The sequence below is a fragment of the Gopherus evgoodei genome, chromosome 8 (assembly GCF_007399415.2).
Source record: "Gopherus evgoodei ecotype Sinaloan lineage chromosome 8, rGopEvg1_v1.p, whole genome shotgun sequence".
Lineage (NCBI taxonomy): Eukaryota > Metazoa > Chordata > Testudines > Testudinidae > Gopherus > Gopherus evgoodei.
Window position 1 is genome coordinate 11,157,087 of NC_044329.1, and position 19,316 is coordinate 11,176,402.

Below are 19,316 nucleotides of genomic sequence, written 5' to 3' on the forward strand. Positions count from 1 at the left end.
TCTGGAGATGTACCCTGAAGGCAGGGATTGAGAACACCGCACATGGCTGCATGCAGCAGTTCACCAGAGACACTTGCCAGTTTGTTTTATTAAAGTTTTATTCCTTTCCCATTCACTGTGGGGGGTCATTAAATAACAAACCCCAAGATAGTTACAACTATACTACACTAGGGCACCAAAAGCCTACAGACAGGATTCAAGTATGGTCTCCATGCAATGTTGCTTCCTCACAGGAGGTGCAACCATATATTCCTAGTTCTAGAACAATTGTTCAGACACTGTTTCTCTTCTATAAAGCCAAGAACTGAATTCTGTGGGTGGGGAGGAAATGTATAAATTGATTGACACTGTACATTAATATTATGACACATATGAGGCAGAAGAAAACCCCTTTTATTAAATTTTAGTAGTTTTATTACTTTGTTTGGCTTGGTGTTACAATGTCTCAAACAATGTCTGGAACACTCAGTAACAGTCCCTTGTGTCTACTTGGTCAGGAATGAAGCTGCAAGCGCCAGTTTACTTTGGCACATTAAAACAAGCTATTCTGATATCTCCTGGGCTTGTAAACTACATTTAATCACTGCTTGGAGAAAGGGCTGCAATTCTATCAGGTTTCCCTTAACAAAGCAGCCTCATGTTTTCTTTCAGCCCTGTTGTCAGCCCAAGTCTTCCCTTTAGAAAAGCTATTAGCTCCCTTACACCCAAAACTTTGCAACTTTATTAATTGCTAGAGCAGATTAGTTCACCAACTGCAGTTATTTATGATGAGTGGGAAAGGAGTCTGCAATATCTCATACACACTGACATAAGGGGCCAGAAAAATCATTGGAAGTGGCAAACTTACATCTACAGCAGCTGTGTAAATTACTGCTATTTGTGAACTAGTCACCAACAGCAATTAGTAAGTCCCAAAGATTTATAGCGAACCACTGATTGATTACAGAACCATCATCCACTTATTCCCTGCCTGGTCTGTTATAACAAAACAGCCCACCAGATCCCCACGTGTTGTCAATCAATGTAGTTGCTTTGACTTATAGCAATTTACATCAACTGAGGAACTAGCCCATTGCATGTGCCACTTTTCAGTTTAAGAAACAAGTGCAGGCAGAAGCGTTGTTTTCAGATCTGTCCTCCTTATGAAAATACGTGTCTACATTAACAGGGGGAAAAATCAAAACAGTTTATTTTTCTCTGAGGTTTGTTTTACTGGTCACCTTTACAGCTGTTAGAAGGGGACAAAACAATTTGATCTTGTGTCACCATAGTGAAGAAGAACAGACATTCTTCTTACAAGGTACCTTTTCCCTCTCTGCAGAATTTTAGTGTATAATTGGATTGGAGGCAGGTCTAACATCCCACCCCCGAGAGCTGACTTTCATGGAGCTGGGTTAAAAAAAGAAAGCAAAACCCAAAGCCCTCAGATATTTGCCATCATTTGAACACTGTTAAAAAAAACACACACAAACAAAAACAGTGAAAATGCCTTGAATTTAAACAGAATTCCTCTGGGTAATTAGGAGTCAGTAAGTGAAACAAATACCTGCACTTCTGTGACAGCAGCAAATAACTGTCATGGTTTCCTAACAAAATTACAAAGCAAATTCAGACTGACTGTCTAGACGTTATATATGCCACATAGGAAAGAATTTGCCTAAAGCAATCCCTTCCTTTGAGGACTTGGGATCTTAATACCCTGTTGGTCCACTTTTCTCAGCTCTCCTACTTTCCATGTTCATTAGTAACACACGCTTTTGCCTCGCCCCTTTCCCACCCCTGTAACTCTAATTTCCCTTTTTCCACCAAAGACACTAATTCAAGTCTAGACAGTTCTTCAGTTCAGCACCATAATCAAAGGCAGGGAGCTGATTAAACAGAAATCATTCCAAAGCTCAGCATAACTAATTCTTGAGCTCTGATGTAATTGTTAAAAGGTTCATTTACAGATTGACTGGAGATTAATGAGCTATGACTAACAGAGCAGGAAGCTGCTGATACACATCACAGAATGTGGTCTAAACTCATTCCAGGGTAACACTACTGGAGGCTGCCCCCAGCTATGGAAAGACTGCTGAGGATAGTGAAGTTATACCAGCAGGTAAAGGCTGGAGCCTCTTTCCCATAAAGGGGATGACCACTGTGCCTCTCATCAGAGGGAGATGCTAACTGGAATGTGGTAATGGCTTTAGTGCCAGCTCCTATAGCACCCCTGCCTGCCTTTGCCCTGAGTGTCTCTCTCCTCGCAGTCACAGGAAGGTGTCACTTACCAGACCTATGTGCCTGGACCACATGTAGGATGTAACACTTCTTCTCCAGAATCAGAGGGTAGCCGTGTTAGTCTGGATCTGTAAAAGCAGCAAAGAATCCTGTGGCACCTTATAGACTAACAGACGTTTTGGAGCATGAGCCTTCGTGGGTGAATACCCACTTCCACAGATGCATGTAGTGGAAATATCCAGGGGCAGGTATATATATGTGTGCTAGCAAGCAAGCTAGAGATAACGAGGTCAGTTCAATCAGAGAGGATGAGGCCCTGTTCTAGCAGTTGAGGTGTGAAAACCCACAGACAACCTGCCAACCTGAAACATATTCTCACCAGTAACTGCACACCACACCATAATAACTCTAGCTCAGGAACCAATCCATGCAACAAACCTCGATGCCAACTCTGCCCACATATCTACACCAGCGACACCATCACAGGACCTAACCAGATCAGCCACACCATCACTGGTTCATTCACCTGCACATCCACCAATGTAATATATGCCATCATATGCCAGCAATGCCCCTCTGCTATGTACATCGGCCAAACTGGACAGTCTCTACGGAAAAGGATAAATGGACACAAATCAGACATTAGGAATGGCAATATACAAAAACCTGTAGGAGAGCACTTCAACCTCCCTGGCCACACTATAGCAGACCTTAAGGTGGCCATCCTGCAGCAAAAAAACTTCAGGACCAGACTTCAAAGAGAAACTGCTGAGCTTCAGTTCATCTGCAAATTTGATACCATCAGCTCAGGATTGAACAAAGACTGTGAATGGCTTGCCAATTACAGAACCAGTTTCTCCTCTCTTGGTTTTCACACCTCAACTGCTAGAACAGGGCCTCATCCTCCCTGATTGAACTGACCTCGTTATCTCTAGCTTGCTTGCTAGCACACATATTTATACCTGCCCCTGGATATTTCCATTACATGCATCTGAGGAAGTGGGTATTCACCCACGAAAGCTCATGCTCCAAAACGTCTGTTAGTCTATAAGGTGCCACAGGATTCTTTGCTTCTTCTCCAGAGCCTCCCCTAACTTCCTGTTAGTTTCTGGGGACAATCCAACATGTTGATTTTCATCCATAAAAGCCCTAAATGGCTGAAATACTGGCTAGTCTGAGCAACTGCCTCTAGACCACATGAGTTGTTCAACTGGGGTAGATCATCATTGCAGCAGTTGAGATCAACTAGTGGGCCCTGGCTTTAAACAGCTAGGTGATGCAAGTGTAACACCCACAGACCCAGCTTGTCAGCAGGTGGGATCAAACCAGGGGCCTCTAAAGCTTAGCACGAGCCTCTACTGCATGAGCTAAGAGCCAACTGCCTCTTAGGCTAAGGCTGCAGATCAGACTCACTAATCTCTTTCTAAGGGCTGCTCTACACTGGGGTGGGGAGTGTTGATGTGAGATATGCAACTTCAGCTACAAGAATAGCATAGCTGAAGTCAACGTATCTTATTTCGACTTTCCTCTTGTCCTCATGGTGCAGGATCGACAGCCGCGGCTCCCCCGTCGACTCCGCTTCCGTCTCTGCCTCTCACTCTGGTGGAGTTCCGGAGTCAACGGGGAGTGCAGCGGGAATCGATTTATCGCATCCAGACGAGATGCGATAAACCGATCCCCAATAGATTGATTGCTACCCGCTGATCCGGCAGGTAATATGGACATAACTTAAGTGGTCTCGGTGCCACTAGGTGGGACAGAACATCACACCCAGGAGGTGTGGGGGTTACACAAGCAGGGAAGGTATTATTAGGAGGAAGACTCTGGCTGTGAAATTGGTTCTCTGTCCATCAGAGCCAGATTCTGTGCTTCAGGGCATGGAATAAGACTCGTCTGCCTCCTCCAGCTTTTGCCTTTGGGGTGAGGAGTGGAGATGGCAGGCAGGGTGTGGAGCTGTTCAGGGGAGGGAGTCCGCTTGTTAATGAGATCTTCAGTCTAAATTTTTGTGCCTCTGCTTGCAGCTTGCCACATAAGCACATTTTAAAAGGCAGTACAGAACTGTGGGCTTAATCCAGCCCTGGAGTAACACTACTGACCTCAGTGGTGTTACCCCAGGGATGAATTAGACCCAGTGATCTTTGGTCTTTTGTGGCTGGACCTGAAAAAACCTTACACCCTCCTGGGCTGTTCACAAAAAAATCATGCTCTGCCTACGCACAACACAATGAGGTCATTTGCTTCCACCTCAGCTCAGCTGCATTTTCAAATGCCTGGGCAATCTCCCAGCTAGGACCTGCTAACTCACTTAAGTCAGCCATGTTCTCCCACAGTCAGTTGTGACCCAGGTAGAGCAAATACTTGATGAAACTACTCCTAGTCAGGGATAGGGTTTTAACCCATTCAGTGTCATACACTGGACGGGATCTGCAGCACTCCTAACCCTGCTAGAGGTCTATCATGGAGTAAAAGGTCACACTGGCATGATGCCACTGGGAATGAAACTATGGTATGTCAGGCCGGCAAGGAAGAAGACTGCAGTATATCACAGTACACAACAAAGGAGAGACATTGGCTAAGAGTGAAAAAAGTCCCAATGCAGCAGTTGTTAGTAGCTGCACTGTTCATGTCAAGGCAGATGAAACTGCAGAAAGTTAAGTGTGACACAAGGGGTTTTAGCGATATTTCTAGCAAATGGAAGGTTCCAAATACAGGACCAAATTCTGCCCTCTGTACATAGTCCCATATGAGCCTGTATGAGTGTTTATAGTCAGTGTAAGCATTCAGTTCAGTTTTGTTCTTATACAGCTACATGGTGTGTAGTTTACAACAAAAATCATGAAATACACTTCACAACTTACAGAACAAGCCAGTGGTATGCGACTTGACAGCACTTGAAATTGGCAAATACAGTACAGCTTTATGATGTCTGATCGTTGGTTACAGATCATTACATCTCTGCAAGGCTGGTGCCAGCTATGCAGATTAAATAAGCAATCCCGTCAGAGTGCCCTCCTACAAAGAGCATTTGTCATACATTCTGTAATGCCTTCTGACTGCAATTTCCTGCCCTCCCAGTCAAGTAGTTTCAAGTAAAATCTTTATAGTTATTAAATCAGATGTTAGTTTCCAAAGGGTTCGCTGTAAAATTCAATATGCAGTAAAACTTACACGGAGCTTCCTCATTTTTATTAGTCATTATTTCACGCTGTTGTGTTCTTCGGGGCCAAAATGAAAATTTAAGTGCATTTTTCAAGGTAATAAAAATAAGCTCAAGCATACACCACCAAATAAAGATCCATTTATAATAATTTTCTGTAATTAAACTCGTATGTTTCATTTCATAACGAGAACCAGAACCAGAGACTTGTTCTTTTCCTGAGCTGGAGAAATCATGTCAGCCCAAAGAAGAATGTTAAATCAGCATGGGAACAAGGGAAAGCATTAAGGGGCAGCTTCATACGATCAATGATTTTTGAAGGATTTAAAAAAGTGAAGTTATCTAGGCGCTCTCTCTTTGTTCTTAACAGAAAACTATGGAGTTTAATTATGTCCATGATTCAAAAAGCACAAGGCTCTAATAGCACTGCCATTGGATTTAGGAAAATGTAAATAGATAGATAAATAAAATACCCCTTTGCCTTTGGATTAACTACATAACCAAAAGCGGAAAATTGCTTAATTGTCAACACAAAGACCTTGCTCATTAAGTCAAAGTAATATCAGACATCTCGCCCAGTGTCTTATCCCACATCATCTCATTTCTTCCAAACACCACAACTCAATTTTTTAGCAAAGAGTAGAACGCCAAAGAAGCAGACAAGATGGTTGGAGTCACATTTGATACATCTGTTGAAATGTCCATTATTAATCAGATACAGTGTATTGCATATATGCTCAAGTATTCTACGGCAATGGTCCAAAACGACATGAATTAAGGATGAAAGCCTGCAAAAATTTACTACCAGGCAGGTGCTTACTACCATAAGTAGTCTGTTGATATCTATGAAACAACCCACAGTAGCATTTGCATGAGTGGACCCTAACATAGTACTACTGCTGTGTTTTAAACTATCAAGGTAGAATAATGTGATTTCTAAAATGAAGGAGGGGCAACATACATATATCAAAAAGAGTTTTTAGGCCAGATTTTTTTAAAGCCTGGATTCCCCCTTTGTGCCTGCAATGATGTGCAGGAATAATGTAGATTGTTCAGGGATGTAACTACTCCACCAGATCATGTGTAAATACTAAGTCCACCCACTGGGAATTGCAGCTTCAAAAATACATACAGGCTGTAAATGTAAAAAATGAAGCTTGGCTAGAAAAATGAGCCACTCGTCTCCTAATGCCCAAGATCACAAACAAGTTACATAGAAATCAAAGAAACTAATATTACTCAGCATTTAAGTTAATAAGAGCCATTTAATATGGCCTTAAAATACGCACAGCATTTTTCCTGTCCAGTTGCTGTAGCATTCGCAAAGATGTTTTGTGTGTTGCAATGAATGGACTGTCAGGGTAATCCTTTGAAGATGGATTTTGCCACTCTGCAAGAGAGCCAGGCGTAACTCTTCAAATAGGCTCACTGACATCAGTGGAACAGCTCATGAATTCAGTTATTACTGAATGCAAGCAAGAGTGGCTGAATCAGGTCCTTTTATTGCATTACACAGGACCTCAGCAAGTAAACCTGCTGATCCTACTGCGAGTGGAAGTTACTATTGCTTCAGGGCTATAACAGCTTGTCTACCTCTCTCATTCTGACGACAATCTCCTCTCCGATCCACATGGAGGATCTTGACTCTACTTTCTCTGGGAAACATGGTCTTCCACTGACATCTCTCGTAAGTACATGCTTGGCAAGATGGGTACAGGGATCTTATTTCAATGTTTGGTAAAAATCCAAGCACCTAATGCAATTTGCCTGCAGTATGAGGCACTGATACCTGATATACTCCCAGCTAGCTCTAGTACTGCAGCTTTAATCAGAGACGTTTGCTGGAGACACTTCCCTGTGGAGGTCACATCTACTATGTGGAAAAAAGGGGAAGGGAAAATCAAAATAAGTATTTCCTTTCAAATTTATAATTCTATATCTCCTAATTATGGGCCAGTCAGACTTGCCCTCCAGCCCAAGGGGTCTCAGCCACTTCTGCAAAGCTGGTGGAACAGTCTCCATTCATCCAGCATCCACAGCGAGAGTGGGAAGAAGGGAGGAGATAAGATGGGTCAGTGGAGGAGTGAGCAAGCTGGGGGATGGGCTCTTAGTCTCCTATGGACCAATATAGTCTTTCTCCAGTTTTAATGAGTTACAGCACCTCCATGTGAAGACTAAGGAATCCACTCCTTTAGATGAATCAACTGGAAATACGCTGAAAGTCCAGAAACTGTGCTAAGTGGCGATTTCTGCTTTTCCTACCTCTTAACTATACAATTAAGACAGGGAACCGAACTGAGGCTCAATACATCCAGTTGAGGCAATTTACTGTTTTCTTTAGAAGCCAACTTAAACTCCAGTTTGTCCATTCAGGTAGACACTGTGAAAGATCTCTCAGTTTGCTGTTTAGCAAAGAAAGAGCTTATTTCATTTGAACTTGAGACGGTTAAGACATCCCAAAAAAGACTTGGTTCCATACTGGACTGGGCAGTAAAATACTTTCCCAACTGTTCTCACAAACATCTGGGTGATTTGATGTCAGTTCTTTTGATTAAATGATTTTCTACACAAGCTCAGTCAAGTAGAAATTGCTAATCTTTTCATTTCAACTCCTACTTTTTTTTTTAATTTGCATAGAAACCTTTAACATTGGTCCTAGAAAACACAGAACTAGCTCATATAAAACCCTCCAACTGGAATCTGTGTCTCAGAAGTTTTCAAGCTATCTCAGACCCAAATGATGATTTTGGGGGCTTGCGTGACCTTGCAAAGGCTTGTGTCTCTTGGAAGAGACAGACAGACTTCATCTCAAGTCAAGCAGCAAGCATGGCATACACATTATTAATTATGTAACAACTGTACCTTTCAAAAGAACGTGCTGAAGCTAGTTCCATAGATTACTTTATGCAACGGCTACTTGAAAATAAATATTTGCAGGTTTGGGCACAGAACTGATCTGAAAGCCTAATTCACTTTTCCTGAAAGAGTCATCGGAAAACTACTGTCTTAATCTGACCGCACCCTCTCACTTTGTTTTTCCTTCTTCACCCAAAAATCTATATATGTAGATATATTTTATATTGTTCCCAATATCCATCAGCTCTGAGGTCTAGATCTGGGAGATGAACAGTTAGGTACCAGATAACACCTGTACATATTTCATTACAGCACTTAGAGCTCTGTAAGTGCAGAAAAACACACCCCAATTTATAATAAATAATTGGGCTTTGGATATATACAACCCTTTCCATCCTTAACATACCAAAGTGCTTGAGGATCACCATCAAAATTTTACAGATGGGCAATCATGAGACAAAGATTTATTTGGGAGTGGATGCTGAAGACTCAACGTATAATGCATAAGGAGTAAGAAGGCTCCTCATGTTTTTATTCACCAAGAGTGAAATTAACACATCACTGTCAAGAATATGACACTACTTAAATCCCATTTAAGGCCTCAGCACAAATGGCCCTTACCTGTGCAATGATTTCTGAACTCTTGGGAGTCTAGCAGGAGTCTGTCTGACCAGTCATTCCAATTAGCACATGATAAGATGGCTGATAAGTATGAGTGCCTTCCCCCAAAAGGCACTCTTTAAAAATCAATTAAAATGCTGACAATAGCATTTAATTGAACTGATCTGAAGCACATTTCAACAAGAAGCCTTACATTGTAATCTCATGTCCAGCATGTTTAATAACAGCTGTTTCTTTTTCATAAAAACACTTTGTTTTGAGCCAAAAAAAGCCTGATGTGTGTATCCATACTGAAGCTTTTTAGTGAGATTTCTAGATACTCAAGTACTTACGTTGATTTTCCACAGACTTTTCTCTGGTACCACTGTTTGCAGTTTGTGTAGTATTTCCTGTTTGTTCCAAGAAGCTTCTGTACAGCACACACATTGGGGCTATAGATAAAGACAGACAGAAAAGATACTGTAAGTTTCTCCCTCATTCAGACCTATAAGATTAAGAGACCCCATTGACAGTAGGTCTGAAAGCAGCACTTCGATTTTTATGAAGGAATATTTTATAGCTGCAATTTACCTTTCTAAGAGATCAGAATGCATAATGACTACTATAAATTAAACCGAGAAAGTGTTCTCCCTTCATCAAGCCAGGATTTTTCTTCCCTGAATGCAAAAACCTGACCTTTTCCATCCCCTCAACAATAAAAAAATTACAGCTAAAATTACAGTTGCATCAGGGGTTCCACTATGGACACCAATTCACAAAGGAAAATAAGCTCCGGATAAAGACTTGATTGAGTAGATAACAGGGTGAAGATATTTAAATAAATGTAACAAAAAATAACTGTTTAATTACAAATATCAGGATCCTTAGCTAAAGATTAGACTAGAACTATTTTGTACATGAAATGAGAATTGTTGCATTACTAATAGTTAACATGCGCTACTGTTTCAACCCAGTAACTTTTTCATAGATTAAATGATGGATTAATAAGAGCACGTTGATAGTATCCATCCGTTATCCTGCAAGGGGCCGAGCACTCCGGCCGCAATCCTGCAAATCACTTAAGTATGTGCTTAACTAATCCCATGGAAGTCAATGGCTCAGTGCCAAATTGCTCAGCATCTGACAGGATCGAGCACATTCCAAAAAGCGTCCCTGCTAACTGATGAATAGGGTCCATATCTAGGTCTGTACATTAAGCTATGCTGATTTCAGGAGTAGCAAGATATGAACAAAAAGACGGTAAATGCTGGCAGTACAGTTTGTTGCCTTTAGGGATGGGCTGTCACCCGCACAAACTTCTGCCCCGGGTCCTGATACCTAGACATGGTGAACACCCACAACTCAGAGTTAAATTAGCAGGAGCTGTGGAAGCTCAGCACCATGCAGGGTGTCAAGCTCTGAATGTGGCTTGCCTCAATCAGTTCCCAACAATTCCAGCAGCAGGTCAGTAACGGCCTATTCCTGCAAAGCACCAACTGCCAGCACTTTCCCCCCAAGAGGTGCTCTGCACCTTACAGAAATCAGCTGAACTGTAATTCACTGAGCCATAAACCTGCCGGGCAGAGGGAGAAACAAATCACAGTCGTCTCCTGTTACTTAGACTTACTCAGGCAAAATATACTACTACAGTCTGTTTGCACACATGTTCTGAGGTATTATGAACAATGCTTCCTTGTCCAAATAAACACAGGAGATTTTGTGGTGTAGTACGGATTCATCCTCACCCACCTGTGTGCTTCATGTTCCCACTATTGCACAAAAGCTCAGTTCTCCAATGGCTGGTCTTCCAGACATTAGTATGAATTAGCGAGGTTCTACTACGCTTGCTAAATCCACTGCCAGTCTCAGTGGGAATTTGGCTTCTCTTCAGAAAGTCTTTGTTAATCTCGCTGCAGCTTTCATCTACAGAGACAGAGCCCAGCCCTGCTAGGTGCCAGGCACTTTTGCCACCCACTGAAGTCAATGGAAGGTGAGGGCTCTCAGTGCCTCACAGTATTGAGCTCACACTCATAGTTTCCATAATTTTGGCCATTTCCAATTAAAAACAATGCATTTCTGCTTGAAAGTGTTCATTGCATTTTACGTGCAAAATGTGGCATGCAGGGGAAAAAATTAAAAACAACTAAAAATAAACCAGACTGCCGGTTCTTCAGTTGGGGTAGCCAGGCCTAACCTCACTGACTTCAGTGCCGCTACGCCAACAGACACCAGTGATGGATCCTGCCCCAAAAGTACAACCCACAGACATTCCTGCACCTTCTGACTCGGCCTCTCGACTACTCTCACACTTCAGTGAGCAAGTCCGGTTACTAATACATGCCAGCCAAAGAGCTCCTAGATTTCAGTGTCCATTTGACTGGACAATCCCTCCAGGATTCGTCCTTTGTGTGTCTGGCTACTGGAGAACTTGCTTAATTGTGTCTTCCGCATCCTTTGGAATGGTCTCCTACTTGTTAAGAGGCTGACGAAGAAACACTTTGTACTGTACTGTTTTCATATTAACCAATTACCTTTTTTTAAGCTAAAACACTGAAGCTACATGCTGCTGCCATTCAGGCTTTGATTTATCAGTACAATGCCATGCAGGTTCAGCTCAAGCCTCAGTAAAGAAAAAAAAATACTGCTCTGTGTTTTCAGTGATTCCCAGAACGCTGGAGTAGATGCTGTGTATATTATACTGTTCTGCCCAGTTTAGATTTAAATGAATCTGTCAGTACTCTAGACTGTCTACCCTTACTTCAGCTGTGCAACAATTTACAGTGAAAGAAGTTGACATATATAAATTGTTTCCTTTCGTCAATCACGTGCTGCTCGGCAGTCGGTCCTTAACTGATATCCTTGGAGTAGGGACTGTCCTTGAAAGTTTGGAAACAGCTTAGTACATAGTGGATGCTTCCAAAAATAATATACAGCTCGATCACAATGATTTACCTATCTGCCTTCAAAGGAGTAACTCACTGCCTATTTTACATAATACTTTTCCCAAGCAAATATTTCTATGTTGGTGTTACTTTATCTTCTGCAATTCTTAACTGCAGCCCCACTCACAGATCTGCTCCCGTTCACTTTTTTTAAAATGTGCGTAAATTGTCACTTATTTGTATAGCTCCAGATTCTGTCTCCCTTACTCCTGTTGAGGAGTATCTCCCTTGCAATGAGTACTATTGGCTTCAATAGAACTACTCCTGGAGCAAGGTGATACACAACTTGAGTAAGGGTAATAGAATCTGGCCCTTTTAAGTTCTCTGCTAATGATACATGAATGCACTTTACGGCCAAGAATCCTTTGGTTGTTTCTCTATTGCTACATGTTTGACACAGCCATACGTTGGCATCCAAATACTTAGTTTGCTCCTACTTGATGCTGATAAAACGGAACTGTTTTTATAAAGCTCTGTCCCTCAGAAAAGGACTTCTGGGCCCAATTCTGCTTTCAGTTATGCAGGATTTCACAGAATATCAGAGTTGGAAGGAACCTCAGGAGGTCATCTAGTCCAACCCCCTGCTCAAAGCAGGACCAATTCCTGACTATTTTTTTGGCCCCAGATCCCTAAATAGCTCCCTGAAGAACTGAACTCACAACCCTAGGTTTAATAGACTAATGCTCAAACCACTGAGCTATCCCTAACCCTAACCCCACCTACATTAGGGTAACTGACAGCAGCATGTTATTCACTTCATCCATAAACACTGGCTTCTTGTTCTCCCCTAGAGATGCCAGTGCTGCTAGCAAAGCAGTGGCAGAAGTGTGCAATTCCCACCTTTTCATGTTCTATATGAATAGATAGATATAGATATAGATATAGCCCACGAAAGCTTATACTCAAATACATTTGTTAGTCTGCAAGGTGCCACAAGTACTCCTGTTCTTTCTACTTCTATTGATTGTACTGGCAATATTCTCCTCTGTCTCCGTGAATGAAGAGTCATAGGAGAAATACAGCTAAAGAACGGATTACTTTTGTCAAGAATGCTTTCAAGATCTATTGAAAATGTTTGCATGAAATACGACAGTTGATTGGGGGGAAAAAAGCCCTTTAAAATCTGTCTGACATTACTGCAGAATATCTAAAAATAAAATTAAACCAAAATTAGACATGGAGAACTTTAACTCTGCAGATCAATACAATGTAAGACAAATTAGAAGATCATGCAAACCCTCCATGTAAAATTCACTACAAACACCTTCTCTTTCTCATGCTTTGTCTAGATCCTGTAGTCCTGATTTTATATGATGTTAAGTGTGGATAACATTCTTGGTGGTCTGCAGGCACATATCTAAAAGATTGTCCCTGCTCCAAGCAGCGAGTAATCTAGCGTCAGAACTGTGCCAAAGTCTTTATAGACAAGAACGGACAATAGAATGGCCCTTTCTGGCTGGGACTTTAAACAGAAATTATTTTATGAGTGATACATAAATATAACAATGTAAACTGGTCTAAAATGACCCATGCAATACCAAGGCACCAAAGGGAAAAGTAAGTCATGCATACAATCTGTTGCTGTTTTGTTATTTTGTGACACAATCTCACTACTGTTTATATTTAAATATACAATATCATATTATTTAGTTTTGCAAACATTTGTTCAGCATAACAGCATCCATTTAACTTTACTTGTATGTTCCTCTTAGCAGCTCAGGATGCCTTACAACCCTTAATAAAGCTACTGAACCCCCTCTGAGATATATTAGGTGGAAAATAGAGGTGGCTTACACACTTTGGAATTTCTGATTTCCCATTAAAATGTTATGGTCAATATTTTTCAACAAATTATTTCCTACTTTGGGGGCACAGAAAGATTAAGCTTGTCTATAGGTGACAACAGCATATCCTGCAGTATTTGAGTGATTAACGCTACTGGAGATGAGCTGACTTTTGGCGTTTCTGCCATTGTTCCAGGTTGTAGCTGATGTGTTTATCCTACCACACTCTTAAGTTTCAGAAAGTGTGCGCGCACACACCCAGGGGAAATGTTATGTATGGGTGTGCATACGCTCCCTCGAGAGTCCTGATTGATTACAAGGCAGGATCGCATTCGGGTAGATTTCATTGTATATTTCTAAGGCTGATTGTACCAATACAAAAGATTAAACAGACTAAGCAGCATCTACCCCAGTCCTTGCAAACACAGGGGGATAAATGAGCCTTGCCCCCTTAACTGTCAAAGGCGGATCCTTTCCCTTAAGAGTCGCGCTGTCTTGCGGCTAGTCCTGTCTCGGGGACAGAGGCAACTAACTGCACCTGGGACAGGAGGAATCAATGAGCACTGGCCTCCAGCCCACCCGGCTACCTCTGGCGGAGCCTGGCGCCCCGGGACTCTCCAGCCCCGGCCACTTCCCCTGCCACCCAGTCCCCCGCTCGGGGCCGGCAGAGGAGCGCAGTGCGGAGCTCCCCCGGCCCGGGTCCCGCCTTACCCGTGCTGCCGGCCGCGCAGCCGGCTGTGGTGCAGGACCTGCTGGTAGGGGCTCCTGGCTGCCCCGGCCAGGGTGAGCCCCAGAGCCCAGGCCAGCGCCAGCAGCAGCACTCCGCGCTCCATGGCGCCGCGGGGACGGGACGGAGCAGGCTGGAAGTGAGAGCCCGGCGGGGCGGCCAGCCGCGGATAAATACGGGACCGAGCGGGGCCGGGCTGGGGGCGGGGCCGGGTCAGGCAATGGACCCCCGCTGCCGGGGAGCGCAGCTCCCACCCCCATCCCCGCCGCGGCCAGGGGGACCGCGTGTGGGGGGAGCCACTCTGGGAGAGCCCCGGGCAGGGAAGCAGGCTGCGGCGTTGGCAGCCCATTGAAACCGGAGCGGGAGCGTTCACACAGCAGCCGGCGAGGAGGGAGTCCTGCTTCCCCAAGCCAGCGGAGAGGGGAACGCTGATCTAGTCCGTCTCCCTCCCTTCAGCCCCTGCCCTCTCCCTCTTGATCGGCTCCTCCAGCCCACGTTCCCCCAAGCTACTCTTCCATCCCTCCCAAAGCTTGTCCCCCTTTCTGTCGCTGCCACCCAGCCTCTCCCACCCGTCCACTCCTGGGCCCTCGGCACAAAGGAATGGCCAGCACCCCTCCCTGCCCACTGAGCCCCAGCTGCCAGAACCACCCCTGGGGGGGCTATTTTTGAATTACCATCATTCTGTCTTGCACTCCTTTTACCCTTTGCTTTTAGCCGTAGCAGATAGATGTTAAGGTTGAATGGAAATACATTCCCAATCGACTTTCCATGCACTCATATATGAATACTCTAGAAACAGTCCTATATGAACCTGCACTCATACAAACAAAGGTTTTCATGCACATTTTTCGGCTAAGCAATGGCCAGAAACGGCAGCTGCTTAAACAGAAGAGAGGAATTTAATGCATCTCAAGAGATATCACCAAGCCAAACAGAAGAAGCTTTCAGCAATAAAGACATTATTTGGAGAGCTTTTTCTGTGGTAAACAAATCTGAAGGCTGGAAGGATTGAACTGTTTAGATCATAAATATTGTTGACATTTTTGTGTGAGCTGCTGTAGGAAGAGCAGGAGGTTGGTGGCCACTTCGGGAGAGTTTCTGAAAAACGATTCCAACCGATTTCTGGAGAAATAGAATGGAAAACACTTAATTAGGATCAACAGCCTAGAATTAACAAGTAATACATGGTTGGCCATAATTATTGTCCAGTAATCCAGTAATTATAAAGTACATACAGTCAATATAGCCACATTCATTTCCAGGAAGTATTTAATCTCCCTTTAACTTTAATCTTTGTTGGGAGTAGTGCTGACATCAAGTGCTATGTTTTCCCAGATTACCCTCAACTTTCATTTATACAGAGCTCATTCCATATAGTGGCACTGAAGAATTTTTGAGGACTTTTCAGCCTCTGCTTCTTTTAACTTCAGCGGAGCACATTCTAACAAATGAACAAATTGATGTGGAAGGCCATTAAATAGTCATTCATTTATTTTATTCTTTGGGCATTTGTAAGATCATGGAAAATTCCCATCACCATCAACAGGTGACAATGGAAATTAGAAAACACCTTACTACCTTTGCAGACTAAACAAACAAGCTAAAACCAAAAATCGAACCAGCCAAATGAAACCATAGAGCAGTGGTTCCCAAACTTGGGATACTGCTTGTGTAGGGAAAGTTCCTGGTGGGCTGGGCTGGTTTGTTTACCTGCCACATCTGCAGGTCTGGCCGATCACAGCTCCCACTGGCCACGGTTCGCAACTCCAGGCCAATGGGAGCTGCAGGAAGCAGCACAGGCCGAGGATGCAAATGGAATTTGGGGCTAAGTTTGTCCCCTGCCAATTCCTCATACTCTCCACATTTTTTCTTAGTTTCGTCAATCTTTTTCAGCTTAGAGATGGTCCCCTTAGAGATGGTGATACAGGAGACCATTTCTGATATTCACCATTCCATAGGGAACAGACTGTGTACGTCATCACGCCGTCAAAATGCATGAGCTGGAGAGAGGTGATGCCAGCCACAAGTCAAGGCTTATTTATTTTGTTATTTCAGGAAACACAAAGCAGTTGTTCAAATTCTAGTTCCCGGGCATGTTCTCTTAACAAGACAAAGTCTTGTGAGTGGCAGAAGATCACAATGTGCCGTGGGCCTCATCCTGCAAATAGTTAGTTCCAAGTCAATGGGACAATAGTTCCACGTCATGGCTGTAGGCTTGCTAGGGTTTGCTGGATTGGGCTCTAAACCACTTTACTGTTTGACGATTCATATACTGTGATATTGCACCAAGCAGTGTGAAGTGGACCAAAAGGGCTGGCACTCTACTTTCTAATGCACTCACCATACACATATCTACTCCCCTACCCATTTGACGGGTGTAATGAGGCCTGATCCAAAGCCTCTTGAAGTCAATGGGAAGACTCCCCATTGACTTCAGTGGGCTTTGAGACCCATATCCTCAAAGGTATTTAGGTGCCTAACTCCCATTGAAATACCTAAATATATTTGAGGATGTGAGCCACAGACATCAATAAGACCACTTGCATGAGTGAGATGAACCGTATTTGGCCCTCTCTTTAAAATTCTAGACCACAGATATTATTACACTGATGAAAGTTAAGCACAATATTCACATCGGTAATATTTATTTTCAGTATTTGATATTTAATGTCTTATCCTCTTACTCTCCCTACTTCTTTCTCTCTCTCTCCTGTTTTTCTTATTAATATCCCTCTTCTGGGGCCCTCGCCCTTTTTGCTTTGTGTTTCCTTTCCTTTTTATGTCTTTTTAAACATGTACACACACACACACACACACTCTCACCCTTTGTGCCTGTTTTCCTGGCTCCATATGTTAAAGATATTGCAGATGCCCTTCTGCAGTAAACTCTTGCTTTCACACATGGATCAGGCTATAAAAGGAAACTGATTAGGATCACATAATCCTAGTAAATTTCCCTTTCCAGACAGCTCCCTATGATGTATCCAGAGTTTGCTGAAGGAGGAAACTAGCTTATCCTAATTTCCTTCTGCAAGCGCCTGACACACACAGCCTGCTGCAAATGGGCAATTGACTAGATTTATACCCCATGTCTTTCAGATCCATGGCTATAAAGCACCATGTAAGTGTAAAGTACTTGTATTACATAGAGTAATACTGAGATCAGATATCTGTTCAGTATGGATGTTGTAGCAATATTAGCTTTCTTTATAAACTCTGAAAAGTCTGCAGAATAATGTCATTTACAGAAAATGCAACCTGTTCTTAGGAAGTATTTGAAGTATACATTTATAGTTAATAGCATTAACAAAATGTTACAGACTAATAAATAAAGCCATTCACAGTTTTGGTCAGACACGTATGTAATAGTAGAATGAAAAATGGGGAATAAAACCAAACCCAGAACACAAACCAAACTGTAGCACATTTTGTTTAGTTAATTTAACACCAGTGAAAGATGCCTGGGTAAAGCCCTGAGAAGTTAAACCCTCTAACAGAACAGGAACATCATGCTCAAAGGCACTACCGACTGCCAGCACTTCCCGGGGCCCAGCTGCACAATGGGACTGAGGAATTGTGATGCTGAGCATCACGGCAACTGGAAAAATCATATGAACACCACCGCCATCAGCCTGCGTGAGGCACCTAGGCATCTATGAATGAATGGGGAGAGTTAGGTGCCTTAGACTGGGGAGCCACCTAAGCTAATCAGTGGGAGACACCAACCAGAGTGGTGTGTGTTAAGCCGCCTTCCCCTTAGGGAGACAGGCACCTAAGTCTAGGATGCATGGGGGCACCTACCTCTGCTTGCAATTCATGAATTGGAGGAAGGTAGGTGCTTGGTGGGGCCTGACCTAGAAGGTGTGCTCAGAGACCACCTACCTCCATAAAAGAGGCGGAGGCTGCAGGTTGTGGCAGACCCTCCAGTCCAAGTTCCCCCTTCTTCCTGATTTGAATGGTGATCCGCCACACCTCAGGTAAGTGCCCTAACCACAAGGTGATGACGTTAATCTGAGTTTGTCACTGGCCCAATTAATATTTAATTATTTAATTAAAGGGGAACTTCAATAGGTGAGATTGAAGAAGTCCCACATCAGACTCTACCATAGCTTGTCATGGGAGCCCACACCTGAGAAGTGGCTGATCCCTGTTCAAATCCTTTCTCCCTCTCAGGTTGGGGGACTTGAACCAGTGGTCTCTCACATCTTTGGTGAGTACCTTATCTACAAGGCTAAATGTTACAAGGGAGGATCCTCAACCATCCTGGTGGTTTTGGGCCTGATCCAGCAGGAGGCCTCTACACACACCAGTTGGATCGGACCCCTGTGCACAACTTACACAGCCTTATGCCTATCTTTCCTGGTTTGTGAATTGCTCTAGGCCTTAGGCGGGAAATAGACACCCAGATGCCAAGAGTGAGGCAGCATTGCACGTGCTTAGGCTGGAGATAGACGCCCGCAGGCTGCCTAGAGTATGGCTGCAGTTTGCCTGCCCAGGACTCAAAACATAGCTGCTGAGTAAGTTTAGGCATCTACTAGGTGAGGCAGTAGCTGAGTGGGAGTTCGGTAGATCACAGTGGTGCCCCCAAACTGGACTTAGACAACCTGGGATTTAGGTGCCTAAGGGCCTTTGTGGCTTGCACCCTGATAACTAGCAGCCTCTCCTATCAGTGTCTTCACCATGAACTGTACCGATCCCCTTACGATGGATTTAAACACATAACCAAGGCCAAATCCTGCTTGCTTTACTCTCACAAGTAGTCTTGTTGACTTTAGGGGTGATGATCCATTACCAAGGCAACATAAACCCTCATTGTTAAATACATCCTTTTAAAAGCAACTCAAAATAAATTACATAATATTTTCCCTTTTCAATTTTCTTTCCAATCATTGAGGAAAAAATTATTCTCTTAGGCTTCGTCTACACTTAAAAGTTTTAGTACTACAGCTATTTCAGTTAGAGGTGTGATTTTTTACAAAAATATAATTCCGGTTGTTGTGGGGTAGGTACATTCCATCCCACGTGCTGGG

General features: G+C 43.3%; 1 protein-coding gene across 1 annotated transcript in view; it reads right to left on the reverse strand.

Annotated features, from left to right (window-relative positions):
* Positions 1–14,420, reverse strand: part of TGFBI (transforming growth factor beta induced) — a 34,632-nt gene extending 20,212 nt beyond the window's left edge. The window contains exons 1-2 of the mRNA XM_030573229.1: positions 14,271–14,420; positions 9,187–9,285 (exon numbers count right to left, since the gene is read on the reverse strand). Coding sequence (XP_030429089.1) covers positions 9,187–9,285; positions 14,271–14,392 — 221 coding nt within the window. The 5' untranslated portion in view covers positions 14,393–14,420. The remainder of the gene's footprint in view (positions 1–9,186; positions 9,286–14,270) is intronic.
* Positions 14,421–19,316: the final 4,896 nt, after the last annotated feature.